General features: G+C 40.7%; 1 protein-coding gene across 1 annotated transcript; it reads left to right on the forward strand.

Moving 5' to 3' along the window:
• The first annotated feature begins 177 nt into the window (after positions 1–177).
• mis12 (MIS12 kinetochore complex component) lies at positions 178–1,972 on the forward strand. The gene is made up of 2 exons (XM_061813975.1): positions 178–638; positions 1,476–1,972. The coding sequence occupies exons 1-2, from the start codon at positions 246–248 to the stop codon at positions 1,749–1,751; spliced, it is 669 nt and encodes a 222-aa protein (XP_061669959.1). The 5' UTR covers positions 178–245; the 3' UTR covers positions 1,752–1,972.
• Positions 1,973–9,778: the final 7,806 nt, after the last annotated feature.

Consider the following 9,778-nt stretch of genomic DNA (forward strand, 5'->3'; position numbering starts at 1 on the left):
AAGATGTAGTTTTTTAATGTATGTATTGGTTTTATTATTCATGTATTTGTTTATTTATTTTTACAGTATACTGTAACTGTATAGTGGCGACATACGGCACACGCTTCTGTGCTCCTGTACAATAGGTGGCAGTATATTCGAAAGAGCAGTAATCTGCCAGTAAACTTGAAGAAGAAAAAAGGAAGAAGAAGAAAAGACGACGAAGAAGAAAAAAGCGGGATACGTAAAATATTTTTTAAAAAAAGATGGAAGTCGAGGGAGGCACCTGTGAGGGGACAGACGTCCTCCCCACATCTACTTTAGAATTATACGAGTCTCAGTTTTTTGGCTTTACGCCGCAAACGTTCATGTTTCGCCTCTCCAGCGCCTTTTTGGATTCTCTGAGCGACATTTTGAGCGTCGTCGAGAAAGTGTGCGTGCGACAGCTGAGCCACTCTGCGTCGGGAGCGACGACGGAAGAGCAGCTCGCGGTCCAAGTTAGGGAGAGTAGCCGCAAGTTCCAAGCGTTTATCGGCGAGCGCTTCAAGAAGCTGTCGGAGTCGATAGAAGAGCTGCTGGTCGCTCGTTGTTTCTCCGTACCGCCCAACGTCCTGTTGAAGGAGGACCAATGTCACAGAAAACGTCCTCCGGACATCCAGGTGGGCCGTGGGAAGTCAACGCGAAACTGAAAAAAACGTCAAGACTATCTCATATTTTATAATTGTTCTGTGTGTGTGGTTTTTTTTTATGTACAGTATTTTCACTTGCCAAAACTCCCCCACCTTCCAAAGTCTTTAATAATGTGGATTGGAATATTTAACTATTAGTTAAATAGTAATTCACCAACAATAAATAAACATGATGTAAACAAACTAAAAATATTTTTAAAAAGCAGAAACATGCCAGGAGCCACGAGTAAATAAGATAAACACGAAAATGGGAACCCATTATTAAGGTTTTGTTGTCTTCTTTTTTTTTCAGCAGATATTGATATTATGGTAGATACTCTTCCAGTTCTCCCATAAATACACAGACAATAGGTTTTTATCCTTTAGAGCCGAGTCGCTACAGATACGGCAATGCACTCCCAGCCTAGCGTACTCTACTGTTAAAGCATACATTTTAAGCAAAAAAATACATTTCTTAAATTATTTTATTATGTAAAGTATTTAAACTTTACATGTATTTCTACTATCCAGTTTATTATCAGGAAAAGCTAAAATAAATGGTTTAAAAAGCCAAATTATTTAGGCTTGGAACGCATTATTTCTTTTTCCATTCATTGTAATGGGAAGCATTGATTCGGTTTTCGAACAAATCACTTCTCGAACTGTTTTCTGGAACAGAATGTGGTCGAGAACCGAGGCATCCTCGTATAAGGAAATTACTTGTTTGAAGCATGAATCAGGAGTGGATCATTGTCGCTTTTAATTCATTCATCCACTGATACTCTGATGAGCCCACATTGTAAACTATTGTCCTTTCCCCACATCCAGGAGATGCTCAGAATGGAGTCGTCCATTACGGAGCTCCGTCGGGCTCACGAGGCTGAGGTGTGCGCTAGACATGCGCTGGAGGCTGAGCTTGAGGAGCAAGCGGAGGTGCAGAAACAGCTGGATGAATTCCTGGCCTTGAACAGAGAGCTACAGGCCGCTTGGCTCGTGGAGGGGAACGGCAGCTTCCAGGAAAGGTTCCAACTGGTGGTGGCGTCCGTAAAGAAATTGCAGGAAGACATTCTGGAGGTGTGCAACAAAGTGCCAAGTTCCAACTGAACTAGCTTTTTTTTTTTTTTAGTTTTTTTTTTTTTTTTATTTAGCTGTAAATAAAAGTTCCCAATTACTACAAGACTTTTGCACAACTTTCTACTCTTATGTATGTCACATAGCAAGGTAGGAGAGAGAAAGATTCTGTAAATTTCACTATTATAGAACAGTATCATCTTCATAGTAGGGCTGTACATTTATGGCTGAAATAATAAACATGATTAGATCAATATTTTAGTCATGATTATCAATTAAGCACGGTTTGTCCGTTTAGAAAAAAAATGGGGGTTTTTTGCACTTTTTTTTAAACTACATATAACAGTCTTCAGTTGAAAACTCATCTTTAAATAAGAATAAATGATAGCGGATAATTAAAAAAAAAAAATACCCAAAACTTATTCTTTAACATGGGCTGAGTAAATGGGCTATTAAAAAGTCTAATTATGAATTGTAATTATTATAATGGAAGCAAGTACACCTTATGCATAGAAGGCAATAACATTCTCCCGCAAGCATTGTTTCATTTGAAAATTCCTGTCGTCCGTATAGTGAAATTGTGCATTTCTTTACACTTTTATGGTTTTGCACCGTCACTGTGCATTGTAGATTCACCTCCGAGTTCCTTTTCTTTCCACAATAGAAATATCAGCAAGTTATGTTGTTTTGGAAAATGCTTGTGAGTGTTTGAGAAATGAATCTTTGAGTCATCAGTATACAACCATGGTTTACTCAGAAACAATCTGGTTACTCTGTTGGGGGGGTGCATTACTTCACTTGTTTCTTAACATGTCAGAATCACTACTACGTGGTTACTGTTGATATTTTTTCGTTTTGGTCAACTCCTGGTGGTTCAAGTGTTCAGAACGGAAGTAGAGTAGAAACAGAACAGGCAATGCGGCACTAGACCTGCCGCCTGGTGGAACCAGTGGGAATTACAGCACCACCTGGTGGAACCATTCGGCATTCCAGACAAGGTCCAATGAATGTAGTCATGATTTTGGTATGATCTGGACAATTCTGTATCAATATTTGATTGAAACGGTCAACGGGGTGGTTATGGCCCGCAGGCCTTGGTTTTCCCACCACTGCTCTAGAGGAACAGTTTTTCTTTCATCACTTTTTAAGAAAAAAAAAATATATATAATAAATAATCAATGTAGTTGTCAACGTGTGTTGTGTGAATATACCTTCTCATTTGGGATCGGAAACAAAAATGATATAGGCAGTGTCACTTCAGTCACTTTTTTTTTTTTGGGGGGGGGGTGTGTCTTGCTTTATTTGTTGCCATCTCACCACTAAACAACTGCCCGAGCCCTGTTTTATTAGTTACTTTCTAATGCCATTTTTGACCCTGCTGAGAATGAGGTCCCTGTTATTGACTTAATTTTTGAAAGCAACTTCTGCTTCCATTTGGGATCTCTCTGTCTAACTTGTAATTTCACATCATCTTCATTAAACCTGCTCCTCCTACAGACTGTAAGACTAATAATCGCTATTATATAGAACACAAAAGGGGTACCTGATGATATTTTGCGATCCAAACACGGCAAGCGTCAGCGCTGTCAGTGGATCGGGAATGGAATGTTTTGAGCTCTTGGCCCACATTTGATTTTTAAAATGGACCAATGGACCATGTTATACATACAGTCGTTGTATGTATGAACTGTAACAGTACAGTATAGCAAATGTGTAAAATATTACCATTTTAAAATCTATTTTTAGTACAATTATTTTTCTTTTTACCAAGATGAAATAGAATGAGTTAAATTTTGCCCTCTGTCCTTTCTTCCCAAAATAATGCTAATAAATTGGCCTTCCGTTTTTCTCAGTGGTTTAATTGTATCAGTTGTTCCATGCCAAGCATGGTCTTCCAGCAAATATGATTTGTCATTGACAATGATATCTTTTTAACATTTTACACTTTTTGTGTTATTTGGGGCGGCACGGTGGATGAGAGGGTAAAGCATTGGGCTCGCAGTTCTGAGGTCCCGCGTTCAATTCTGGACCCACCTGTGTGGAGTTTGCTTGTTGTCCCTGTGCTTGTGTGGGTTTTCTCGGGGTACTCCTGTTTCCTCCCCCATCCCAAAAAATATGCAACATAAGTTGGACACTCTAAATTGTCCCTAGGTGTGATTGTGAGTGCGACTGTTTGTTTCTATGTGCCCTGCGATTGGCTGGCAACTAGTTTAGGGTGTACCCTGCCTCCTGCCCGTTGACAACTGGGATAGGTTCCAGCACTCCCCGAGACCCTTGTGAGGATAAGTGGCAAATATAATGGATGGACGTATTATTTGTAGTTTTTGTCCAGATTAAAAACCTACCGAATTCAACAGCTTTTCAACGTTTTATCGCCACTGATAGAAAATTCCCCTTTTGGACACTAGGGGGCAGTATCTCTTTTTGATTGGCGTGCTCAGCATCACACTGTAGCTTGTATTTACTGTTTGACAGCACAAGACAAGTATATACTGTACTGTATATGCTTAAAATATTACAAAGTTTAAACTAATGAGGTTTTTCAAATGGAAGGAATGTGTAAACCATATATATATATATATATATATATATATATTTTTTTTTTTATAAAAAATAGTCACAGCAATTGTGAGAGGGTGAAAAGTCCATAAACAGGTCAAATGTAATGTTTGATTTCTCAACAACATTCCTAGAAGTGTTTGTGTGTGTGTGAGAGAGAGAGAGACTTATACAATCACATTTAAACTAGTGTTAAATAGAAGTGAGCAGTTATCACACGCCTCCCACATGCCTCTGATGAACTGCTAATGAATTTCTAATATTCTCGTCAGCGTTTCCTGACTTTTGTTTTGCTTAACACAAGCCAGAAGGCTTTGTGCAATCACTGACTGCTATTTTGAACTGTTCACAATCCCTTCCACCTTGTCCAAGGCCCCGGTTCCAGCTGAAGAAAAACAGCCATGCAGCGTGAAGCTGCCAACACAATGCTTCAGTTTAAGTATGTTTTTTTTCCCCTCTTTTAAGGGGGGGGGGGGACGTATGGTTGATTGGAGTTATGGCCAAAACGTTCAATTTTCGTTTCAGCTGACTCTCTGAAACACATCAATGGCCCCAAGAAACAGAAGTAACTTTTTGGCCATAATTAAAAAGTGTACTGTATGTTTGGTGCAAACACAAAATTGCTCATCACCATACCAAGGTTGAAATCTGGTTAGGTTATGTTTAGCTGTTCACCTAGAAATGGGGCCAATACACAAGGTGAAGAGAATTGTGAATAGGTTTTAGACGATCAGGATTTTGGGGCTGATCAGCAAGTAAAAAAAAAAAAAAAACGATTGCCAATCACAAGATGAAGCAATGTGTTTTGTTTTTTTAATGACTTATTCATTTATTATACAGTATATACTTGTGTGGTGTATACTGAGTCCCTTCAAAGTATTCTCTAGAATTTTAGACATCAACAGCATCAGTGACCTTCAGGGGGCATTGAAGGATTGGCCACTGAGGTAAGTTTAGGATCTAAACTTATGTCAGTGGCGTATTCCAAACTTTAGGTCAAATCAACATTACAACATGACAGAAATAATAAGTGCTAGCTTACTGTAATTACATTACTTTATTGCAATCAAGTGACTTTCACACATTCTGTTAATAACATGCTTCCTCGAGCTTTCTCACTGTCCTGGCTATATAGACGGGTCTCGTCCAGAGTTTGCGAGTCGTGTCGTATTAAAAGTAGGTGAAGATACCTTAAGCAAGCCTTACATGAACCTACTCTCCTGTCCTGATCACCAGTAACCACCAACACACCTTTTTTCCCCCCAGTTTTCTTATAATACAGTTGACGCGATCCACTCGTGTTGTCATCCCCACGGTAACGAGTGTATCCGGTTGCATTTAAGTTGACAAGATAAAGCCCAAATGATCGTAAAAATGGGATGCGGTGGCACCAGAATACAAGATTTTATTGCAGTAGTCTGTCTCAGCTGTCTTGTGTCTCCCATGCCACCGACATGTTTAAATAACTTTATTGGCTGTCAGATATTAACAGTTCTACATCAAAAGACACGTGAGAAGGCTAAAAATAATGTTTGTATTCAGAAATACGGTACAAACTGGCCACAATGGCGACGTGGAGTAAATGTGTTTTATGGAGCCTATCTATGACATTGACCGGATCAACAAATCATGACATCAAAGCCAATCATCCGATCAACATAAATTGCTCATTATCAGTCAATACCAATTTCGCTAATCAAATTGGTATAAATTCTAGTGTTTACATGCATTTGACAAGACAATTGAGGAGGAACGGTGGATCAGCTGGTAAAGCGTTGGCCTCACAGTTCTGAGGTCCCGGGTTCAATCCTGGACCCGCCTGTGTGGAGTTTGCATGTCCTCCCCGTGCCTGCGTGGGTTTTCTCTGGGCTCTCCGGTTTCCTCCCACATCCCAAAAACATGCAACATTAGTTGGACACTCTAAATTGCCCCAAGGTGTGATTGTGAGTGCAGCTGTTTGTCTCCATATGCCCTGCGATTGGCTGGCAACCAGTTCAGGGTGTACCCCGCCTCCTGCACGTTGACAGCTGGGATAGGCTCCAGCACTCCCCGCGACCCTCGTGAGGATCAGCGGCAAAGAAAATGGATGGCTGCATCATGCAAAGCACATTGGGTGACTTTTTCCCTTCAACCCTCTTGAGGATAAGTGGCAAAGAAAATTGATGGATGGTTTCAATTGATTAAATGCAAGAGTCACCAAAATGATTGCTGTCCTTTCAATTGTTCTAAAGAGTTCATCACAAAAGCTTTGCTTCATTTATCAAAGTATCACTTGCCACCTTACCTTTACATATTTAGAAATATTTTTCAGTATAATGCTTTTCACCAACAATACACCTTTTTTTTTTTTAAAGAAAATCTTCCCATTCAGAACTGCGCTTTATTTAAATCAAGGTAGAATTCTTGCATTGCATGTTTTAGGTCTTTAAAAGATACTTACAAAACATTTTTTCTGGAACTCATTTAAAGAGTCCCAACATGTGTTCTAACGTCTTCATCTTTGTATCATAAAAAAAAAAAAAAAAAAAAAGAGCTAACACAGCTGTCTTCTGTTGCCCCTGTTTTGTGCGGGTATATGAAGATCTCACAGCTGTATGCAGCTGTCTCCCAGCCAGTGTCGGCTCACGTACTGAGAAAATAAAGCGATCTGGCGAAAGGTTCAAAAGTGGAAAGGGTTGAAAATTGAGGGTAGGCTTGGAAGCAGAGCATACGGACTGTACTAGTCGGAAAGGTTTGACGCTGCAAATGTTCACACCACTGTTGGCACTTACGTTAAGTCAACACTCTCAAAGCCGGTCCTCTTGGCAGGGAAAGTTGTTGACATGTTACAAGACACTCAGGTGGGTGAGTAAGCTAAAATTAAAAAAAGAGGGGAGGGCCATGTCAGGTCATCCCTTATCGGAGGCGCTTATGAATCAATTGCAACTGGACTGTTCCGGTTGTCATAGAAGACGTTTCGCCTATCAACAGAGCAGGCTTCATCATTTCATACACACAGACTAGATAGGACAGGTCTAGAAACACACCCCTTGAACACTTCTCCAGCATAGTGTAGCATTATCATATTTCCAACAGAGTCACAATACCAGAGATCCTCAGTCCTGATTTATGAGGTTTCTAGGTAACGAAAATACATACAAATGCATTAGTTTATTTCTTGTTATAGAGCTCGTGCACCTACGTCATCAAATCACATCATTGGCCGGAAGTGTCGGTCAGACAAACCATTCTTCAATGCTAAGTCGGTTGGAGACGGCACCAAAATATGTCTTATAGCACGACGGATGCCCAGAGTTTTGTCCGATACCGTTAACCATTTAGAAGGTGATAATAAACGAAGGTACGCAGAAAAATGAGAGACACTTGGCATAGAGGACTCATTTAAAGCTGAAGTCGATGTTTTCGCCGATAAGAAAGTGGACTGTTAACCCGCTTCCGCTTGTCTTGGACAACTGGATCTGCACATGGATCTGGTGAGTAAGTTGTCGAGATTTACACGGAAGAGTTTGAAAGCATAGAAAACTCTCGACGTATACAAATACTTCGTTGCTGGATCTGTTCTTAATCAAGAATAAACCCCACGTAGCGATGGAGAGACTCAGATTTTTTCAATACAAATATCAAATTTAAATAAATGAGCCCTGGTTTTACACAAACGCGCATTCATTAACTATGATTGGGGAAAAAAAAGACGAGTCGGCTCCTCGTACACGGAAGTGTGTTGAAGCCACACGTTAAACTTCAGTAAACTTCTCCGTGACAGATGTTTTTTTTTAAAAATATGCATTGTTTTCAAATGAGTCCAATGTGTATTTAAAAAAAAAAGAAAATAAACCGCCGGGATAGGCTTCAGCCCCCGTACACGGAAGCATTTTGCAGATACACGTTGAACTTCAGTAAACCTCTGCGTGACTGACGGTTTATTTTCTTTTATAAAATATGCATTGGACTCATTTGAGAACAATGCATATTAGGAAAAAAAAAAGTCTGTTCGGGAGAGGTTTACCAAAGTTTAACGTGTGGCCGCAACACGCTTCCGTGTACATTGGAGATGACTCCCTGTCATTGTTTTTTTTTTTTTTTTAAAAAACGCATTGTTCTCAAATGAGGCAACTTGGCATAATACAACCAACAGCACAACAAGTCTCAGGCATTGTGAATATGATGGTCTGGTTCAATGTCCCCCACACTGTCGAGCAGCTCTTTTTGACCGGCAATGTGGCGCCGTGAAAATGGTGACGTCACGTGGACGAGCTCTATACAGGTACTGTATATTGCTTAGTGTTTTAAACTTGTTTTACTGTGCTGCATCCAAATACTGTAATCATGACTTCAGGGTTTCTGCTCTGCCATGCACATTTCAGTTATCTGTGTTGAACAAGCTCTATGTGAAGCGTTTCAAAAATGTAAAGCGTTATCTGTGATCATACCCATTCGTCTGCTTTTCCTATTGGCAGCACTTCACATCCCATCCAACGTCTGGCTACCCTGACAGTGTGCTGTGTGTGCTGGTGAAGGCTGCGATGTGTACCTGTCGGAATATGGAAGTGCATGTGTGTGTGTGTGTGTGTGAGTGAGTGAGTGAGTGAGTGAGTGAGTGAAGACAGCATATGGAGAGTGCCCTCCCTTCCTGTTCGGAGGGGAACAACGTGAATGTCTGTGAACTCCCGCTTGACCCGTGACCTCATAGGATCACACGTACACAAAGAAAGAAAGACCCACGTCTAAAGCTAGATACTTATACGTGTGCACCGGTACAGCCAGCCAGCTGTCCCCTCTCAGCCACTGTCCGGGGATAGAGACAGCGAGGAGCGAGAGTGACACCCAGCATAGCAGACGCAATTGTTTTTTCAGGCTGCGTGAATAAGGCTGGAATTCCCTCGGATTCCTTTAAATCCACGTGTGGCCCAGCAGGGAAAGCGACACGCACGCAACGTACTTCTCTTCCTGTTCCGATCGTCTTTTCCAACTGCTGCTCCCTCAGAGACCATCCTTTGAACTTCTTCTCTTGATATGTTTCTTAATCTTGATTTCGTGAAGAAGGTACATTTTTTACATTGGAATGATCTTACGGCACAGCACCTGAAAAAAATCACAAAAAGCATATACTGTAGTACAGTGAAGTAAAATGAGTATTTGAAAACCCTGCTATATTGCAAGTTCTCCCACTTAGAAATCATGGAGGGGTCTGAAATTTTCACCGTAGGTGCAGCTCCACCGTGAGAGAGATAATCTAAAAAGACAAATCCAGAAATCACAATGTATGATTTTTTTTAACGATTTATGTGATACAGCTGCTAATAAGTATTTGAACTCCTGTCTATCAGCTAGCATTCTGACCGTCAAAGACCTATTAGTCGCCCTTTAAAAGTCCACCTCCACTCCTGAATCAGATGCACCTGTGCGGGGTCGTTAGCTGCATAAAGACACCTGTCCACCCCATACAATCAGTAAGACTCAAACTTGTAACATGGCCAAGACCAAAGAGCTGTACAAAGACA

Source organism: Syngnathoides biaculeatus, chromosome 3 (genome assembly GCF_019802595.1).
Source record: "Syngnathoides biaculeatus isolate LvHL_M chromosome 3, ASM1980259v1, whole genome shotgun sequence".
NCBI lineage: Eukaryota > Metazoa > Chordata > Actinopteri > Syngnathiformes > Syngnathidae > Syngnathoides > Syngnathoides biaculeatus.